At 40.5% G+C, this 20,903-nt stretch overlaps 1 protein-coding gene across 2 annotated transcripts in view; it reads left to right on the top strand.

Annotated features, from left to right (window-relative positions):
• Window positions 1–19,713, top strand: part of RTTN (rotatin) — a 143,523-nt gene extending 123,810 nt beyond the window's left edge. For both annotated transcript variants that reach the window (XM_084619019.1, XM_084619018.1), the window contains exons 45-49: window positions 1,853–2,055; window positions 10,569–10,836; window positions 16,320–16,423; window positions 17,268–17,337; window positions 19,303–19,713. In XM_084619019.1, the coding sequence (XP_084475145.1) occupies window positions 1,853–2,055; window positions 10,569–10,836; window positions 16,320–16,423; window positions 17,268–17,337; window positions 19,303–19,385 (728 nt within the window). In that variant the 3' untranslated portion in view covers window positions 19,386–19,713. The remainder of the gene's footprint in view (window positions 1–1,852; window positions 2,056–10,568; window positions 10,837–16,319; window positions 16,424–17,267; window positions 17,338–19,302) is intronic.
• The last annotated feature ends 1,190 nt before the right edge of the window (window positions 19,714–20,903 follow it).

Here is a 20,903-nt window from a genome sequence, read left to right as displayed (position 1 = left end):
ATGAAGGCTTTTAGAACATTAGGTTTTTATTTCTAAAGAATAGTACTTCATGAATAACTTTAAACATTCAAGGCAGTTCTACTAATTTTTCCTGTGAGCAGTAACTGTGCATGTTACCTTACATGTAGAAACTGAAAAAATGCCCTGATTTTTCCTCTCAGCTATAGCATGAGATTAGTTTAACAGTTGCAGCTCGAAGGCCTTATTTCTGCAAATTGTTCCATGCAGGTGGGTATGTGGACTTTGTTGGAACTCCACGCAGAATAGCTTTCAGGATTGGAGTCAATCCGTGTATTCCAGAAAAATAAAATGGTTACTTATGTGGCAGAAAGAGGCCAGTTTAATACAGAAAAATACCTTGTATTTCACACATTGCATTTATATTATATTTTATAATCCAGAAATTGCTAACTTTGAGGTTAAATTTATACCTTGCTTTTCTTTTTCGAGGTTATAAGAGTTTTCCTCACACCACTGTTGGAAGTGTAATAATGACAGAGTTCTGACTGAGTATATGATAATTATTTAATAACAGCCATTCTATTAAGGTTGTTTATAAATAACTAAAAATAAAAAAGAAATTCACTAAATAGGACCAATGTTGCTATTTGTCATTGAATAAACATAAATGTAATTGTTGACTTGATTGCTGGAGAATTACTTTTCCCCACAAATTCAACCAAAGGTAACCATATATTTTAAAACATTTTTTTCCAAATGTTGAATAATTTTTTTTTTAGATGAGGCTTCCTATTGCTGCTGTTTACCAAGTTTTATAAAACAAGATGTTTCTGGAGGATAATGTGTCTTCCAGTGATTTGCAATAGAACTACTAAATGCAGCTCATCAGAATATTCTTTAATTAAAATATTGTTTTTCCAACAGAATTAGCAGCAGTTGTACCAGTGGTCTGGTAAATACAATCAGTATAATGTATTTAATTTGTTCACACATTTGCTTCCAATTATTTTTTAGGGTGATACCTCCAAATTGTACATGAAATTCACTTGTATCACACAGCCATCTTTTCTCTTGTCCTTCCTCTTTTAGCCTTACTGATGTAAAGTAGCGCTGATAAGTAACATGTAATAATTTTCCTTTGTATCACAAGATACTGATCATTTTTTCCCCTATGACAGTTTTTCATTTCTTCAGTAAAGGCAGAAGTTCTTCATTCTAAAACTTGGGATAGTTATCATTCACCTATTCCTTTTTATAATCCTATCTATAGTAAACCGTTTTTCTTCGATTTTGTGAATATAGCAAATTTTAGGAATTGTATTTTCCTTTATCTGTTAATAATATCACTGATGGATGAACCTCTGCTTTCCCTCAATATTTGATAAAGTCCACCTTTGCTAAACTAGGATCAAAATCCTTATTTTCATATATTGTCTGAAGAGGCGATTGAGGCAGATTTAATTTCTTTGACATGGAATCTCATATTTTAGGTGTTTAATATAAAGTGGAAAAAAGACTTTTTCCCCATTACATCTAGAAGTCCCAAGTAATATCAGATTTCCTTTTTGCTGGAAGCTTTATAAACACATAGTGAAAGACAAGGCTCTGCCTGGAAAAACTTGCTAACTAAATAGATAAGACAGACAGAGGGGAAGAGGTGAAATGTCTTGCCCAAAGTCACATAGCAGGTTAGCAGCAGAACTTGGGATTAAAACCCAGGTCTCCTGACTCCCAGCCACTTGCTCTATAGTCTAGATGATGCTGTTTTTCTATAGATATGGTATATACTGATTATATAGATTTCCCCCATCCAGCCTGGTCACTTCTTAATTTTGTAATAGTGAGGCAGTCTCATTTAAATGTTAATGATAACAATGTTTCATTCTTTAAGGCTGTGGTTCTCTTTGCTGGGCAAGCAGTGGACTGTCTCCATTTCAGACTGCACAGAGAAGCGCAACCAGCAACTCACTAATGCTCAGCATTATCAAGTTAGCTTCCCAAACACTAACTGAGAACAGCGCAATTCAGCGTACGGTCTTTACTCTTCTTTCCAACCTTGCTATTTCTCATGACTGCAAGGGTGTTATTCAAAAGGTAAGGAGGCAACATTATTTATTTCTGTATTTTTTGAGCACTTCAGGAGCTGCAAGGTGCATCACACAACTAAGACAAGACATGTTCCTGGCTCTTGAAGGCAAACAATCTAAGGCCCAATCCAGGAAACATTTGCAGATATGAGTTTCTTTGTGTATGTGCGGAGTCCCAAAGATGTGAATGGGGCATGTTTAAATATTTACAGAATCAGGCCCTACACTCAACATGACCTAATTAAGAGGGTAGGGGAGGGAAATGATAAAAGATGGCTATCTGAAGATCATGACATGCATATACACTTGGTTATTCTCATAAGCAGTGTAATTCAGGAGTTCACAAACTTTTCCAAAATAGGGATACATCTTACTATGTTTCATGGACTACTCTCTATGCCTTTCCCCAGACCATATTCCCATCATTCACAGCTGCATAATATCCCAGAGGCAACTGCAGGAAGAGTTATAATAGAAACACATTTATGTAGTTTTATGTTTCCTTGATGCATTGTGTTTTGTACTATTTGAAAACTGTTAATCGCACAATATACTTTTTTTCTTTCTCTCCTTTCTGTTCAGTTTTTCTTTCCCTCCCACTCACTTGCACATTCATCTCCACTTAGTCCCCTTCTCTTCCTATGCACGTGTCCCTCTCATCTGTACTCTGTTTTCTCCTGTTTGTGGCTGGTAGCACCTGTTTCCTTTCTCCCTCTTATATAGCAGTAGCCTCTAAGTAGAGGCAGCTACTCTTCCCTGTTTCCAGTTTCTTTTGCTTTGCTTTGCGCTGCTCTTCAGTGAAGAGTCTGAGGTGTTGTAAAAGCAGCTGCAAATAAGGAAGACCACCACATGCCCATCTAGTGCTCAGTCCCTGGAGCACAGTTTAGGGTCTGCTTTGTATCTGATGGGACTCTTACTATAAATAGAGTAATAGATATGAGTGGCATACTACTAGTCCATACAGTTGGACAGGCTCTTTCGAAAGAGCATCAGTGCTCCTCTTTGCATTGAGCAAAGTTCCATTAAGGATTATTGTGGAGATGGGGGAACCTCAGAGTTTAACTATTCAGATCCCCACAGGGAGTTGCCTTCTATTGCTGAAAATGGGAGGGGTTGGAAGCTCAGCTGTTGTTCCTCTACAATTGCATTATTCTACACAAATCATGTTACTAGTCATACAATAGCGTCATACACATTAATCATAGTAGTAGTAATTTGGCATGTGTTTTAACACACTTACTAGAAAAATTTTAAGACTTTTAAGACGTTTTCAATGCACTAAAATTTAAATTCATTTTTGAAAAGGAACTGGGAGATGTGTAAAAGATTTTATGAGAGACACAAAGTGGGTGAGGTAATATCTTTTATTGGACCAACTTCCGTTGGTGAAGGGGACAAGCTTTGTAGCATCACAGAACTCTTCCTCAGGTCTGAAGACTGTAACTAGAGTGTCACAGCTAAATACAAGGTGGGACAGATTGTTAAGCATAAGGGGTTCACACATGTTGTAGGAGACCACTTAAATATGAAGTGGGCACTTAACACCTCTGCAGTCTGAAGACAAAGGAGGGTGTATAGGCAGCAGTGTGTGGTACAAATTGCAGTTGGTGAGCCATAAAACCAGCTTCTGTTAAGTTCCTGAGTTTTAATGTACAGCAGAGTTATGATGAGGGATGTTATTGTATAGGAAGGTGACATCCATTATGTCAAGGATGGTGTTCTGAGGAAGGTTGTTGATGTTGCAGAGTTTCTGGAGGAAGTCAGATGTGTCCTGGAGGAAACTGTCCCTTTGTGTTCATGAGTGATTTGAGGGTGGTTTCTAGGACTCCTGCTATTCATTCAGTACGAGTACTGTGGCAAGATATGAAGGGTCTGCCTGGATTCCCTTGTTTGTGTATCTTGAGAAGCATGTGGAAGATCCCTGGGGTGATTTTTGTAGGGGAGGAGGTTGCAGAGTTTATCTTCAAGTTGTTTAGGGAAGGATTTCATGATATCCTTAAATTACTGTGTGAACTGTGGTGTGGGATCTTCTTTGAGTTCTTTGTCATAGGTGAGGTCCAAGAGTTGTCAGTTGGCCTCTTTGACATAGTGATCGCAACTGCACACCCTTTGTCTGATGGTTTGATCACTGTCTGGTGTTTGGATTTCAGGGACTGTACAGCTGTCCTCTTGGTGGTAGAGAGATTGTGGTGGACGTCATTTTTGTTAAAGAATTCACAGTTGATTATTTTTCCTGAAGCAATCAATATAATAATGATCAAGTGTGTGCTTTGTCCACTGGGGGAGGTGTCCAGTCATGATACTTTTTTCTTATAACTGAGAGAGGGGACATGGTTGTTGTGAGTGAATTCTTTGAGGCAGAGTTGCTGAAAGAATTCTTCTAGTTCCACATGTTAGTATGGTATCAGGTTCTGTGGTGAGGCAGAAGTTCAATCCCTTAGAGAGTAAAGATAATTCATTTCATGTTAGAGGGAGTTCTGATAGGTTGATGTTGTTGAGGTGTCATTTGGTGTCTGTGTTATGTGTCCTGGTGTCATGATTTGTACCAGAAAGGTCAATCTGTTGGTTGTGGAGTTGCTGAAATTGGTTCAGCTGTGTGTGTGTGTGTGTGTGTGTGTTGGATGGCTGTCATTTGTTTTTTGGGGGAGGGCAGGGGATGTTATAATTGTTTTAGGTTTTCTACAGTATCTCTAGTTAGGCTTCATGATTTTTTTTAGGAATATAAGAATGACCATACTGGATCAGACCAAGTCCATCTAGCTCAGTTGTGATGGGTTGGATTACATTGATCCCCTGGGAGCTGCCACCTGATGTGCCAAGGCTACTTCTGCCCCTGCTTTCCCTGCCAGCTTAGGACTCCAGCACCCTGTCTGTTTGAGCCAGACCCACTAACCTGCTGCAAACCCAGACCCAGGTCTGAACCACGTCCCCTAACAGCTGTAGGCTTAACTGAAAGTAGCTTACAGAAGTGTTCCTGTCTTTAACAGATGCCCAACTCCCAATGAGGTCCAAACCCTAAATAAATCCATTTTACCCTGTATAAAGCTTATACAGGGTAAACTCATAAATTGCTTGCTCTCTATAACACTGACAGACAGATATGCACAGCTGTTTGTCGTGTGTCCCCCCCCCCCAGTATTAGTACATACTCTGGGTTAATTAATAAGTAAAAAGTGATTTTATTAAATACAGAAAGTAGGATTTAAGTGATTCCAAGTAGTAACAGACAGAACAAAGTGAATTACCAAGCAAAATAAAATAAAACATACAAGTCTAAGTCTAGTACAGCAGTAAAACTGAAGATAAAATCTTCACCCTTAGAGATGTTTCAATAAGTTTCTTTCACAGACTGGACACCTTCCTAGTCTGGACACAATCCTTTCCCCCTGGTACAGCCCTTGTTCCAGCTAAGGTGGTAGATAGGGGATTCCTCATGATGGCTGCCTCACTTTGTTCTGTTCCAGCCACTTTTGCATTAGGCATGAATCCTTTGTCCCTCTCTGGGTTCCCACCCGCGCCTTCTCAATGGAAAAGCACCAGGTTAAAGATTGATTCCAGTTCCGGTGACATGATCACATGTCACTGTAAGACTTTATTACCCACTTGCCAGCACCAATGTGTACAGGAAGACTTACAAGTGAAACAGAGCCATCTGCAGACAATTGTCCTGGTTAATGGGAGCCATCAAGAGTCCAAATCACCATTAATGGCCCACACTTTGCATGATTACAATAGGCCCTCAGAGTTATATTTTATATTTCTAGTTTCAGATACAAGAGTGATACATTTATACAAATAGGATGACCACACTCAGTAGATTACAAGCTTTGTAATGATACCTTACAAGACACCTTTTGCATGAAACATATTCCAGTTACATTATATTCACACTCATTAGCATATTTTTATAAAATCATATAGTGAGCGTCACACCAGTATCCTATCTTCCAACAGTGGTTGGTGCAAAATGCTTCAAACAGAGTAAACAGAACAGGTCAATTTATCAAGTCATCCATCCCCTGTCATCCAGTCCCAGATTCTCGCAGTCAAAGGTTTAGTGTAGCGGTCCCCAAACTTTTTACTTCACGCCGCCCCTGCAACTCCTAGTGCCGGGCGTGGGGCTGTGGCTCCGTGAGGTAGGGATGCATACAAGGGTACGGGGGCCGAGGCTGGGGCCATAGCTAGGGGTGGGCACAGAGCCCTGGACGCAGGGCCAGGAGTCCAAGTGAGTGGAGCCCCAGCTGTGCCCCCCCTCAGCATTCCTTGGTGCCCCCTGCGGTGGTGCGCACCATGGATTGGGGACCTCATTTAGGGACACCCAGAGCCACTGATTGACCTATTTTCCATGAATGTACTTAATTCTTTTTTAAATCCAGTTATACTTTTGGCCTCCACTACATCACCTGACGATGAGTTGACTGCATTATGTGGAGAAGTACTTCCTTATGTTTTTGTTTTAAACCCGCTGCTTATTAATTTCATTGGGTGACCCCAGGTTCTTGTGTGATGTGAAGGAGTAAATAACACTTCCTTATTAACCTTCTCTACAGCATTCATGATTTTATAGACCTCTATCATATCCTCCCTCAGCAGTCTCTTTTTCTGAGAAGTCCCTGTCTTTTTAATCTCTCATATGGAATTTGTTCATACCCTTAATCATTTTTGTTGTCCCTTCTCTGTACTTTTTGCAATTCTATTTTTTTTTTTTTTTGAGATGAGGTGACCAGAAATACTTGCAGAATTCAAGGTGCTGGTGAGCCATGGATTTATATAGTAGTATTATATTTTTTTTCTATCTTCTTATTTATCCCTTTCCTACTGGTTCCTAGCATTTTGTTAGCTTTTTTGACTGCTGCTATACATTGAGTAGATGTTTTCAGAGAACTATTCACAAAGACTCCAAGATTTCTTTTTTGAATGGTAACAACTAATTTGTAATTTGTTTGTCCAAGGCTTTCTGAAAGTCCAGATACGTTGGATAACCTTTGTCCTCATGTTTGCTGGCACCTTCAAATAATTCTAATAGATTGGTGAGGCATGATTTCCCTTTACCAAAGCCATGTTGACTTTTCACCAACATATGTTGATCTGTGTGTCTGATAATACTGTTCTTTACTGTAGTTTCAGCCAATTTGCCTGATACTGCAATTAGGCTTGCCAGCCTGTAATTTCCAGGAATCACCTCTGGAGCCCATTTTATAAATTGGCACCATGTTGGCTATCTGCCAGTCATCTGATACAGAGGCTAAATACCATAGTTAGTAGTTCTGCAACTTCATATCTGAGTTCCGTTAGAACTCTTGAGTGAATACCATCTAGTCCTGGTGACTTATTACTGTTCAATTTATCAGTTTGTTCCAAATCTCCCTCACATCCTCTGCCGTGAAGACTGATGCAAAAAATTCATTTAGCTTCTCCATAAAGGCCTTGTCTTCCTTGAGTGCTCATTTAGCACCTCCGTGGGCCAGTGGCCGCTCTGACTGTTGGGTAGGATTCCTGTTTCTGATGTACTTCATTTTGCTGTTAGTTTTTGTCTTTTGCTAGTTGCTCTTCAAATTCTTTTTTGGCCTGCCTTATTATACTTGACTTGCCAGAGTTTATGCTCTTTTCTGTTTTCTTCAATAGGATTTGACTTCCAGTTTTTAGGATGTCTTTGTATCTCTAACCACCTCTTTTGCTCTGTTGTTTAGCCATAGTGACATTTTTATTGTCCTTTTACTGTATTTTTTATTTTATTTGAGGTATACATATAGTTCGAACCTCTCTTATGGTGGTTTTAAAAAGTTTCCCTGATGCTTGCAGGTATTTCACTCTTGTGACTGTTCCTTTTAATTTCTGTTTAACTAGCTTCCTCCCCTTTTTTTTTTTTTTTTTTTTTGTAGTTCCCCTTTTTGAAGTTAAATGCTGCTGTGCTGGATTTCTTTGGTATTTTCCCCTCTACAAGAATGCTACGTTTAATTGCATCATAGTCGCTATTACTGAGAGGTTCAGTTATATTCACCTGTTCGACCAGAACCTGTGCACCACTTAGGACTAAATCAAAAATTCCCCTGCCTCTTGTGAGTTCCAGGACTAGTTGCTCCAAGATGCAGACATTAATGGTGTCTAGAAATTTTATCTCTGCATCCCATTCTGAGGAGGTATATTCCTAGTCAATATAGGGGTAGTTGAAATCCCCCATTATTATTGGATTTTCTGTTTTTGTAGGCTCTCTAGTCTCCCTGAGCATTTCACAAATCACCATCACCATGCTGGTCAGGTGGTCGGTATTGTACTCCTACTGCTTAACTCTTATTTTTCAACTATGAAATTTCTGTCCATAAAGATTCTGTGGTACTGTTTGATTCATTTGAGATTTTTACTATATTTAACTCTGTGCTTTCTTTCACATATAGCGCCTCTCCTCCACAGGTGTCACCTGCTCTGTTATTCCTATATATTTTCTTCCATTGTGTTGGATCATGTGGTAATTTCTTGTTTGAGGTGGTACCTTCTGGAATGTGTGAGGTGCTGGAGGTGGTTCCTCAGTTTTTCTGCAGACCTTCTAACTAGCTCTTCAACATATTTGGAGTTGTATGTGGTGGTCAGAGGGTTATAGATGGTGATCCCTCTGGGGATGATGTTTTATTTCTTGCATTTGCTCAGGAAGTAGATGTCACTGTTTAGTTTGACTTTCTTCTTCCTGTTATGGAATTTCCATTTTAAACAGCAAAATTAAAAGTCTTCCATTCTTATTGTAACTGTGGTCCCAGGACATGAGACAGACAAGGTGAGTGAGGTAAGATTTTATAGCAGTCAGTATATATTAGAAGAAGCTGTTCATGAGTAAATAAGAAGATAAATCAAATGACAGTACCAAAACTTTATCTGTCTTGCAGACACAGTGATAATGAAAAACAAAAATACACTTTTAGAGAGGATAGCACCTAAATCAAATACTTCTACACTGTCGGAATTCTCGTTTAGTTAGGTTTAAGGGTTTTTTTTTTTCTTTTCTCTTGTTTCAAGTGTATGCTGAAAAGTTCTCATTTCATTCTTTTGAATTTTGCTTTATTTTGCTAGCTTTCATTTTATTAGATTATAAACTCTTTGGGACAAGGACCTTGTTTTACTATGTACAGAGACTAGCTCAGCGAGGCTCCGATGCTGACTAGAGCTTCTGGTGGTACTGAAATATAAATAGTCTTTGGCATTGATGCTCCAAAAGCTGGTAATAAAACATGTTTGGTATTACCTGGTTGTATTTTATTTAATGTCTTTGTAGAGTCCTTTCCAAATTAAGATTATATTATTACTGGTGCTCCTTTTTGATTAAATTGCTGTCTTCTTCATCTCTCTTTTCTCCATGTGCTGTCAATGTACATTACTGCACTTGAAGCTAATTATGTGTTTGAAAATAAAATAATTAGCATAATCGTGTATTCAGCTCAGTATATTTAGACATGAATTATATTGAAACTACTTATGTATCAGTGTTTCTTTTTTTGGGAAGGTTTTCCTGTTGGAAGATCTCTCTCAATCCTTTCATTTTATTTGTTTTCTTTTACTGTTAGAGCATCTGTCTGTCTAGTGAAAAGATTTGACTGTGGTCTTCTCTCCATAGCTTACCCTTTGGTTTGGCTACAAGGGTTTACTAGTTGAGTGATTTCTCCCTCCTCCCCACCAGCTGAGTGCTTATGTCACAGATCGTGCAGGTCTTACTGGGATTGAACTACATTTCCTTGTGAGAGAACTTCAGATGTGAAAGGATTGACACACTTAGTTACAGACCTTCCTTAGGGTGGAGACCAACAAGCCAGACCCTCTCTCCTATGCAATGATAGAGTAGGCTTCCATCTGCCCTAGAGCACCTTAAAGTGGAAGTAGAGTTTTTTGATACCATGACCAATGCCAGGTCAAGCAAATCAAAGACTCTCTGGGGCATCTTCAGCACCACGGAAGCTGTGTTTAGGAGGATGGAGGTTTCATGGCAGCTGCACAGAAAAGAAGGTCAACAAAGGATGGTTACTGGCAGTGGGAGGAGTGGGCAAACTCTTTGTTACCCTTTGTTTCTAGAACATTGGAGTAGATGATGCACTTTCCTGTAATGGCCAAGAAGTTCTTGCTTTTTCACCACACTTTATTTTCTTAAATGCCAATCTAACAGCTTTCCTGAAATGTAAGTAAAATGTACATACTGTTTTGATTTTTTTCATGTGTCTACAGATTGAGAGGGTCATGTGAGTCAACGAACTGAGAATGGGACAGTGTAACTATTAAAACTGTTTAATTTGACGGATCACCAAGAAAAACGCCAGTGGTCATTGACACTACAAGAAGCACTTACTTTTGAAACACTTTTTTTTTTTTTTTGCTATTGCGAAATATTGCTGAAAACATGTTTTGAATAATATGGGCATAGGAGACTAACAATGGGAACATGGGACAGGTAGACCAGTACACTAGTTACATGGAGGGTGTGTGTGAAAGGAATATTACTTAGCAATGAAATAACGCTGTGCATTTTCTCTTTTCTGACAGAGTAACTTCTTACAGAACTTTTTGTCTCTGTCATTGCCAAAAGGAGGAAATAAAGGCCCTAGTACACTGGCTAGCCACTGGCTAAAGCTGCTACTGAATATATCCTTTGGAGAGGATGGACAGCAGATGATTATGAAGCTAAATGGTGGTTTAGACCAGCTGGTGGAGATGAGCAAATACAAACACAAGAGTAGTCACCATATAGTCCTTCTTATTCTGCACAACATCTGCTTTAGTCCAACTAACAAGCCCAAGATACTTGCGAATGGTATATATCCCAATGATATCTAAACTCTCGTCTAGATTTTGCACTACTATATTTTATTGTAATTTGGGGTGCTGACAGAAAATCCAATATATTGTTTACAAAAGCATTTTTTATTCAGTGAATGCTCAGTCTTCTAACAAAAATTTGGGAAATTATAGACATTAAAAACTGGAAGAAATATGTTCAAGAAGACTATAGGAAACATACCAGACAGCTAAAATTATTTGTATTTGTTCTTAGAGTGCTGGTCCCAAGGGGTATCTGGCCTGGGTGCACATGTGCTCCATGCACCCTGGGACCAGAAATCCTTCAATAGCCACGTCCAGTGGTTCATACCTGTGCCCTTCACCTCGTGCTTTCACTTGAGGGCATAGGGGCTGGCACAGGTCGACCTGCCTCTCTCTCCATTTCTTTTTCTACCGCTCCTGGTCTGGGACAGAAACCTAAAGTCTATAGTCTTTAGTTTGCTCTAAGTTCTAACCTGTGAATACTGTAAATAGTTTATTATTTTAAAAGTTTTAGCATTTAATTTGTTAGTAGTTTTAGCAGGAAGCAAGGGAATTTGTTCCCCTCCGCCCCAACCACAGTTATTCCTCCAGTGCTTGGGACGCTAATGCCCACGGTCCTTGCTTTGTCTCACCACTGGTCTTCCCAGTAAGCAACCCCCACAAGAGCTGCCTGTACTGGCTGGGGGAATCACACACCCCATCAAAGTGTGAGATCTGCTGTTCCTTCTCCTCTTGCACTAGGCAGTCTTGGGAGTTTAGACTTTGACAGCACCTGATGGAGCTCTCCATGAGACCTTGACTGGATCCGGGACCCTCCTGCATTCTGCCTCACCGTCTGGTGCCTCTGGCCTGGCACCAGCACAACCCTTAGCAGGTCCTGAGACTACATGAATCAGAATCACAAAGAGGGTAAGGAGATATACCCTCATAAGAAGTCAGACAAAATCAGCTCAGCAGTCCTGGAAGAAGAGAGCTGCTTCTTCCTTTTCCTTTGGGTCCAGGTGTGACTCCATGCCCTGGAATGGGTATACCGGAGTTCACAAGGAACTCAGGCCTCTCCCTGCCACTGCAGGTCCATGCTGGGGGAGGGGCACCTCTTCCTGCCACAACTCTGAGCCCCTGTGTAGGGCTTAATAGGCAGCTGCGCAGCCTAACAACTTAGTGGGAACTTAGGTTGGCACCTGGTCTGCCAGCATCTCAGACCCCTCTAGAGCATCCAGAGGAACAGTTATAGCCAGAGAAGCGCATATCACTGGATCCACCAACAGCTTCTTCATATTCTCTGGGTGAGACAGTGATGCTGGTCTCCCGCTGTTCTCCAGATGACGAAAGGCAGTACCAGGAATTTACACACAAAGCTCTTGGACGTTCTCATGTTGACTGCTACCTCCAAAGTGGCACTCCCCATGAATGAAGCTATTTTGGACCTGGTGTATCCTCTGAGAGTACTGAACAAGATCAAACAAATCATCGTCATTCTGGTTAAACCACCTTGGCTGAGGCAGGTCTAATACTCTTACCTGATTCGTCTCATTTCCAGTTCGGCCTTTCTCATCTGCTGTCTTGGGATTCTGGTCCGACACTCTGTCCTGACGTGACCATCATCCAACTCAGAGCTTGGCTCCTCAATGGTTCTCAGGGAGGTTCCATATTCGACAGAGGTACAACAGGTCCTATTTAATAGAAGAAAGGTCTCTTCTAGAAATACTTGCCTTCAAAAATGGAAGAAATTTCACCATTGGTGTACCAAGCAACAATGTTCACCAGTTTATTCTTCCCACTCCACTGTTCCTGATTGTGTTGGATTTAAAGAAATCGGGTCTTTCCATGAGTTCTGTCAGAGTTGATTTGGTGGCTATTACAGCCTTTCATTCCCCTGTGCAGGAATTCTCAGTCTTTTTCAACCCATAATAGTAGGATTCATCAAAGGGTTGGTTACCCTTATTCCACAAATCAGAGAACCTATTCCTGTATGGGATTTGAGCTTGGTCTTTAATAGTCTTATTAAACCTTCTTTTGAACTGCTAGCTAAGTGTTCTCTGGTGCACTTATCTATGAAAATGGCATTCTTAGGGGCCATTACTTCTGTTCACGGAGTTGGGGGACTGAGAGCATTAATGGCTGATCCCTCACCACCACTACCATGCTTTACTGTTTTCTTCAAGCGTAAGGAATCGTTACACCCACATCCCAAGTTCATACCTAGAATATCCTCCAGTTTTCACATTAACCAAGTTATCCACCTTCCTGTGTTTCCTCCCCACCCACCCCCAAAGCTACAGGAGATTAGAGAGAAAACTGCCCTCCATACCTGGGACATTAGAAGGATTTTAGCCTTTCATTTGGACAGAACCAAACCATTTATAAAGTCTTCTGGACTTTTTATCTCAGTTACGGACAGATCTAAATGATCCACAATCTCCATCCAAAGACTTTCAAAGTGGGTTTTCAGTTGTATTCTTGCTTGTTACAAGGCTGCTAATATTCAGCCCCCCTTGGTGAATAATAGCTCATTCTACAAGATCCCAAACTACCTCCATGGCAATATTAAAAAATGAAACAATTGATGTAATTTGCAGTGCGGCAACCTGGGCATCAGTGCACACTTTTCTCAAACTCTTTTTCCCCTGGTATGCTCCTCTATGTCAGGTGCTGCCGTTGGAATAGCAGTATTAGATCCAGCTCTGAATCCCCCCCCCCCCCTTCAGGGGATGGTTCCCAGTAGTAGCCTGAAGTGGAGCACACTTAGGGACAATACTCTGAGAAGGAGAGGTTATTCACCTTGTGCAGTAACTGGAGTTCCTTGAGATGTGTCCTCCTATCACTAGGATGCTCCACTATCCACCCTCCTTCCCCTTTGCTTCAGAGTTTTGTCTTGCGGGACTTTGTGGTAGAGAAGGAGTTGAGGGCGGTTTACCCACATAGTTCTCTATATCCTTGTTACGGGACACGATGCTGTCTGGAGCCCATGCACAGGTCAAACAGGCACTGAAATCAAAAATATCTGATCAAAGGCACATGGGGTGCATGTGCACCTGAAGTGAAGCACCCACACATCTCAACACACATCTTGAAGAATTCCAGTTACTGCACAGAGAGAGTATCCTCCCCTTATCCTGGATTATCTTCTCCCCATAGTCATCGGGCCTGTCCATCAGCTCATTGAGGGTACCTTTAGCAGTTATTAATGCCTTTCATCGTCTGATAGAGAGCTGCTCAATTTTCACCCAGCTCACAACTGTAAGGTACTTAAAAGGCATTGTCAGAATGTTCCTGTCAGTATCAAGACCTACTCCTGTTTGAGATCTAAACCTTGTGCTATCGGTATTTATTAACCCATCATTTGAATCTTTGTCCTCCTGCTCCCTCTTACACTTACCAATGAAGAGGGTCTTCCTGGCAGCCATCACCACAGCCAGGAGGGTGTGAGCGCTCAGAGCCTTTACGGCAGACCCATCTTATATGATCTCTCATAAAGGGAAAGTATCCTCAGATTGCATCCCAAGTTTATCCCCAAAGATCCTTTTGACTTTCACTTGAAGAAGATGATTCAGCTACCTCTATTTTACCTGAAACTTCTCAACACTAGGGAAGACTGAAAACTCCATTCCCTAGATGTACACACAGCTCTGGTGTTCTGTCTAGGCAGATCTTGAGAAGATCTCTGAGTTTATTCATCTGCATTATTGAGCAATGAATGGAGAGGCAATATCTTCCCAAAGGACCTCAAGATGGATTTCCAGTGGCATCGTCCTCTGCTATCAGCTTGCAGAAGCCCTTCCTCCTCAGTCAAGTCTCATTCTACCAGAGCTCAAGCCTCTCCAGGAGAACTGTAGGGTGGCAACTAGGGGCTCCATTCACACACTTATTAGACTGTATGCTCTGATTCAAGCCTTGGCTTCCTTTGGTTCTGCAAGCCTGAAAAGTATTGTGCAGAACACTTCCTTGCACCTACCTTGTCAATAAGCACTGCTTGGGAGTCACCCATAGTGAATACCCATAGACACCAGCTGAGACAGTTACCTTATAGTAACTGGAGTTCTTCATGATGAGTGGTCCTTGTAGGTATTCATGACCCATCCTCCTTCCCCTCTGCTCAGCTCAGGTGATTCATGGTAGAGTAGGAACTGGAGAGAGGGCGACGGTCTGTGCCACCCCTCATGCCCTCATTTATGAGGAGTTGAATGGTGAACGTGTGGAACAACAGACACTGCTTTCCAATAACTTCTGGTCCCAATTGCACAGAGTGCATGTGCATCCATAGTGAATGCCCACAGAGACCATGCATCTGAAAGAATTTCAGTTCCTATAAAGTAAGTACATTCCCTTTATTCTGAGATCTTGCTATTTTGAAATTACAATAATATAACTTGAATGGGAAGGTTTTGACTAGGCACTTGAATGGGAGACCATGCCTTTTTTAAAAGGAAGTGAGGAGGAGTCCTGTGCATCAAACACTTAGCTTTTACATAATCTGGCTTAGAAATACAATTTAAAAAAAGAATCTTATGAGTTAGTTATAAGAGCTGTCTTTCAGTTGGACAAAACTTAGACTGTGCATATTCCCTATACCCCTCAGAAATCTGTGCCTCTTATGTCAAGTCATGCCACTTTTCTCCAGATATACTGATCCACTCCTATACTATAGGGATGAATATAGCATAAATGCTTACTGCAGGGAAATAGAAAGAGTTCTCTTTGGTAGTTTGTAGAGGCCAGGACTACTTAGAAAGGATGCTCCACTCTTCTGTAATGAAGTTCCCAGTAGCTTCCAACTGAAGCTGTTCTCAAATTTTTCCAGATCATTGTTGAGTGTCTTTGATAAATAATCATTACTCAACTCCATAGTCTACCCAATGCATTTGTATTGTGGAGTGAGCAGTCAGATGTGCTGAACAGATAGACCAGATGACTTTCATTCTACTGAAAGCCCAGAGGTAAACTTTGGAGATGAGAGAATCTGAGAAGGATAAGGCAAAAAATGTGACAGTAGTGATATCAAGCAGGTGGCAACCACTGTAAAAATTGGCAGACTGTCTTAATTCTACCCCATTGTACTGGTAATGATACTGGTACTGTATATATAATATTGTATATATGCCTATCAGGTGTTCTTAAAACAGCTTAATATGTAGTATCTCTTATGTGGTTCAATATTTATGTGCAACAGTCAGCTATGCACATTGTAGTGGCTATAATTTAAAATGTCCATTCTTTTATGGCTTAATCTTAATTTTTAGTATAGACTATATTTTGCTGCTTATATTTATTAACATTATTTTATAGTGCTTACAGGTATGCTAGGTACTTATTCATATTAAACTATCTGATTATATGAACTTTGCACTTGTTGTGCCATAGCAATATTTATCCTAGAAATAGAGACAAATTGCCAGAATAAGAACATTTCATAGGTGGAAATCTGTCATAATGTGTTTTGCTAGTCTTTGTGTATGCCTTTGTTTTCTTCATTAGATAAAGCTATTGCAGTGCTGTCTGCCTGTTTAGAAAGTGACAGCCTCACTGCTCAGAGAATAGGAGCAGCTGCACTTTGGTCTTTGCTTCACAATTATCAGAAGGTTAGTATTTGAAAAGGCTTCCAATTTAAAAAAAAAAAAATCAAAGCACGTAACCTGCAGTAATAACAGTTATATCCTTATAACATTTTTGCTATAATGTTGATCTACTACAAGTTAGATGTCCTGTAAAATGTATCCTTTATGTCCAGTTATAAAATTAGGCCTCGATTCTGCAACTTGTTAAGCCTGGGCAGACACCCATGCCTTGGCAGATCCCATTGGAATGAATGAAGCAGATGCTGGGATCCACTTCCAAAGAACAAGTTGCAGGATTGGGGCCTTAATAAATAAATCAAAAACCTACTCACTGGAAGATTCACTTCCTTTAAAATTATTTGTAATTAAAACTAAGTCACTAGTTTTCCTTTAAGAGGAGATATACAAAGGAGAGTCAACTTATTTTTCACATGAACCTAAGTAACATGACCGTGTTCTTGTAAGTTATCATGTAGCTTCTGATATATGCTGATTACAATATGACATTTTTATTGCTTTAGAAGTCGCACAATATATGCCTTTTTGTACTGTGCTTTTTACCATGAAGTTTGCAAGAATGTCACTTGTGTTTGCCAATTTAATATTCCAAGCAGTACTTGCTGATACACCAAGCCATGGCTTGGGAAATGGGTTCCATCATTGCTGCAATTCATTGCTCTCCTGTTTATTTTTCACAAATGCCATGTACAAGATGGTATAATCACTTGTTGCACTGTTAAATTCTTGAATGCTATATTCTGTTGGCTTGCTGCCAAAAAATAGCTGTGGTTTGAAGACAGCCTGATTTTAAAAGCATCAGCATGTGGTAATAAATGTAGTTATTGGATTATTCTTCTTTGTTCTACAGGCAAAAGTGACTTTGAGGAATCCATCAATAAAGAGAAGAGTAGATGAGGCTTATTCTTTAGTGAAGAAAAGTAAGTTATTGGAGAATTTAGTTTCCATCTCAAAGGAGTAACCGCCAATTCTGTAATTTTTCTGTGAAAAGAAATCATTAATACACTATATTGCTCTGCAGTACAACAAAAAGGAAGCATTTTGTTGTGCTGTAAGTTTTTTCTAAAATTTTGGGTTCTGTTGATCCTTTTAAATTCACCATGTACTTTGCTGTTCAGCATCTTTTTTCAAAATAATAATAAAAAAAGCTTCTGGTGCCAAATTGTAAATAAGATTTGTGAGGTGGTAATTGCTAAGGATTAGTCTGTGAGATACATTTGATTGTGATGGCAGCAAAACGATTTTGTAGCCAGACTTTCTCTGTGCTAAAACCTTGTATTTTGGTGATGACAACCACTGCCCAGTTAGAACTGACCTCACTTAACCTTGTTGAATTCTGCTGCACAGGGAAGACCAGAATACTGTTCTATCCTGACAGTACTGCTCTGTAAATTGGCTGGTTTTTACTTTGACTTTGGATGGCTTTTTAAAAGCATGTTGACTGTTCTAAGAAGTTGCAGTTAGCTATAATTTGGACAGCTTTTACATAATAGATAACTGTTCTTGCAAGCTGTCCAAAAAAGATTAAAAGCATGTCTAATTGGACATTTCTCTAAGCAGGACTGTAGAGTGGGGTTGTAGCTACAGTAGCTAATATGTGGGCTTGTTTGTTCTGCTCAGTCTCATTGGGGCCCTGCTCCTGCAAAGACTTATGTGCATGCTTATCTTTAAGCACCTGAGCACTCCTAGTGAGTTCAGTCAGTCTGTACATGCTCCTCAGTACACGCACACATCATTGCACAATTGGGGCTAAATTGCCATATTTGTTTACAAGACAGAGTGGCCAGCAAATGGCTCCTAAATTTAGACTATTTTTTGTTTTATTTTGGAGTAGACTAGCCCTGATTAGATGGATTTTTGCCAGCATATCTGATGACCGTCCTCTGTTAGAAAATACATTTTAAGTTCTATATAATGTACAGTGGTTTTCTTTCCACTCATTTGTATGGTGTATTCTGTTTGTACTGTTCCAGCCTATTGGTTCAATAGGTTTAAAGTACTTGTGATTGGAAAGTCTTGTTTGCCTGGCAAAATCATTATACATTGTACGTCCATAGAGCTATATAAAAACAGCATATGTTGCTAGAGATATTATAATACCTCATTATTCTAATAACTCCTTGAATTACTGAATTTTTCACATTAGCAGGTAACTAATACAAGGATGGTGCATTATAAAGTTGATTATTTTTATTACCATAGCACCTATTAGCCCTAGATTGTACTACTTATTTTCACAGATTAGTTAAATTTTAATTATAACCCTTTGCAATTATACACAGTTGCCAGGAAAACTTACCTCAGGAAAATATATCTACTAGGCTGGCCTGGGAAGCTTTCATGATTTTACAAGGCTGACCAGGCTTCCAACTAGGGGAGCGAGTGGGAATGTACTGGTTGGGGCACCATAGAAATCCTTTCAGAGTGTTCGTGGCTCGACTTCTGAAGTGCATTACTAGCCTTGTTTTAGCTTTGTCCTTCCCCACTCTACCCTGTGCTCTGGAGAAGTTGTAGTAGAAGCACAGTCTCATTCATGCTGAGGCAACTGCCAAGGATACACTGATTGGAGCCTGAGGAAAGGCTCGTTTGCCTTCCTTGTCCCAGTTGATTGGAAATTTCCAAGGGTATTGTATTAGTAAATGGTTTGTAATGTCTTTTGTGTAGAAACAAAGACAGCAATATGAAATGCCAGTACAGGATATTACTGTAAAATATTTGAGGGGAACGCGACTACCAATTTGTTGTGCAGATTATAAAATGTGTGCATTAGCAAGAGTCTCTTGAATCTGTGGGTTTGATGTAACCTTTGAAGTCCGAGTACGTGAAATATTGAAAGGTAACAGAAAAGCTCTGAAGTCTTGGTTTTTTTTTTTTTTCCTTTTTAGCTCTTTCACAGCCAGAAGGAAACCAGCTAAAAGCCTATCACTTAAAATGTCTAGAGAATCTAGTGAGACTTCTCAATAGATAATGACTGTTGGTGAGTTCTCATTATTGAAGGTGGATTGCTTACTCCATGGAAGACTGGAATTTAAAGGAAAGACCGAGGCATCGTGTCACAGAAAAAATTTACTACGTCTTTGGGAAAAATGATCACCTAACGCCAAAGAAATAACATAGAATATGGTTGAGACTGCATATACTGTATTCCCAATGGGAAATTGTGGTGATACTGCATCTGGGAAATGCAAAAGGAGAATGAGAACATGGGAGGGGGGAAGGAAATGGTATGGGAAATTAATAATTTTATTAAATTATGTGTTGAAACTATTACTGGAAAATATTAGTGGTTGGTTTGAGCCCATCTAAATAAAGTTTTTTTTATTAAAATAAATCTTGGTTGTGGATCATAATTTATAGATGAGTTTAAAACATGAAAAAGGAAGAAATAAAACTTCTCACTTAAAAAAGGGATATGTGAATTTTTACATCTGCTATGCTGAGATAACCTGGTATATCATAATGGCTAGGTGTCGAATAGCAAGAGTAAATCTTAATTCTTCTTCAAGTGCTTGCTCATATCGATTCCAGTTAGTTGTGTGTGTGCCACATGCACAGTCATGGGAAAGTTTTCCCCCTAGCAGCACCCATTGGGTCAGCTGTAGAGCCCTCTGGAGTGGCGCCTCCATGGCACTCAATGTATGACCTTGCCGACCCCAGCGCTGCCTCAGTCTCTTCTTGCTGCCCGTGACAGTTGTTGGAATTGCGGCTTGCTTTCGCAAGTTCTTCTGTAGTTCAGTGTATAACGTTTTCATAGTTTCATAGTTTATAGTTAAGGCTGCGATTTGGTCATGGAGGTCGCGGAAGTCACGGAATCTATGACTTCCGCAGACCTCTGAGACTTCAGCCCGCAGCTGCTGGGAACTGCAGGGTTCCCCCACCTCCCGCGGTGGCCTGGAGCTGCTACCACCGGCGGTGTGGGGGAATCCCCCGGCAGTTCCCCAGCTGCTGGGGCTGCGGACGGTGGGGGGTAATCCCCTGGCAGTTCCCTAGCCCCCACAGCTCCCTAGCCACAGCAAGCGATAGGGGATCCCCCACAGCTCTCTAGGCGCCACAGGTGAAGGTCTCTCCCAGCCACAGGGCAGGGGTGCCAGCTCCCAGCCACAGGAGTGCAGGGTGCTGGACCCTCCTCCCTCCCTGTTTTGTCATAGACATTTTTAGTAAAAGTCAGGGACAAGTCACGGCTCCTGTGAATCTTTGTTAATTGCCCGTGACCTGTCTGTGACTTTTGCTAAAAATGTCCATGACAAAATCATAGCCTTACTTATAGTTATTTTGTTAGTATATAGGAGTGGAAGGTGGGGTTCTTCCCCACCCCAACTTTCCTGTTTCCCTTGGGATTCGGGGCATGCCTCAATCCCAAGGATTTAAGCCCTGCAAGTCTTGCCACAAGCCCATGCCAACAGGCGACCCCCACGATTCTTGCCTCAAGTATCTATGGGAGGCACACCAGACAGACTGGTGCAAGATTTGCAAAGGGTTCTGTCCC

The sequence above is a fragment of the Lepidochelys olivacea genome (genome assembly GCF_965140295.1).
Source record: "Lepidochelys olivacea isolate rLepOli2 genome assembly, chromosome: 2".
NCBI classification, from domain to species: Eukaryota; Metazoa; Chordata; order Testudines; family Cheloniidae; genus Lepidochelys; species Lepidochelys olivacea.
This window is presented reverse-complemented; position numbering and strand designations above follow the sequence as displayed.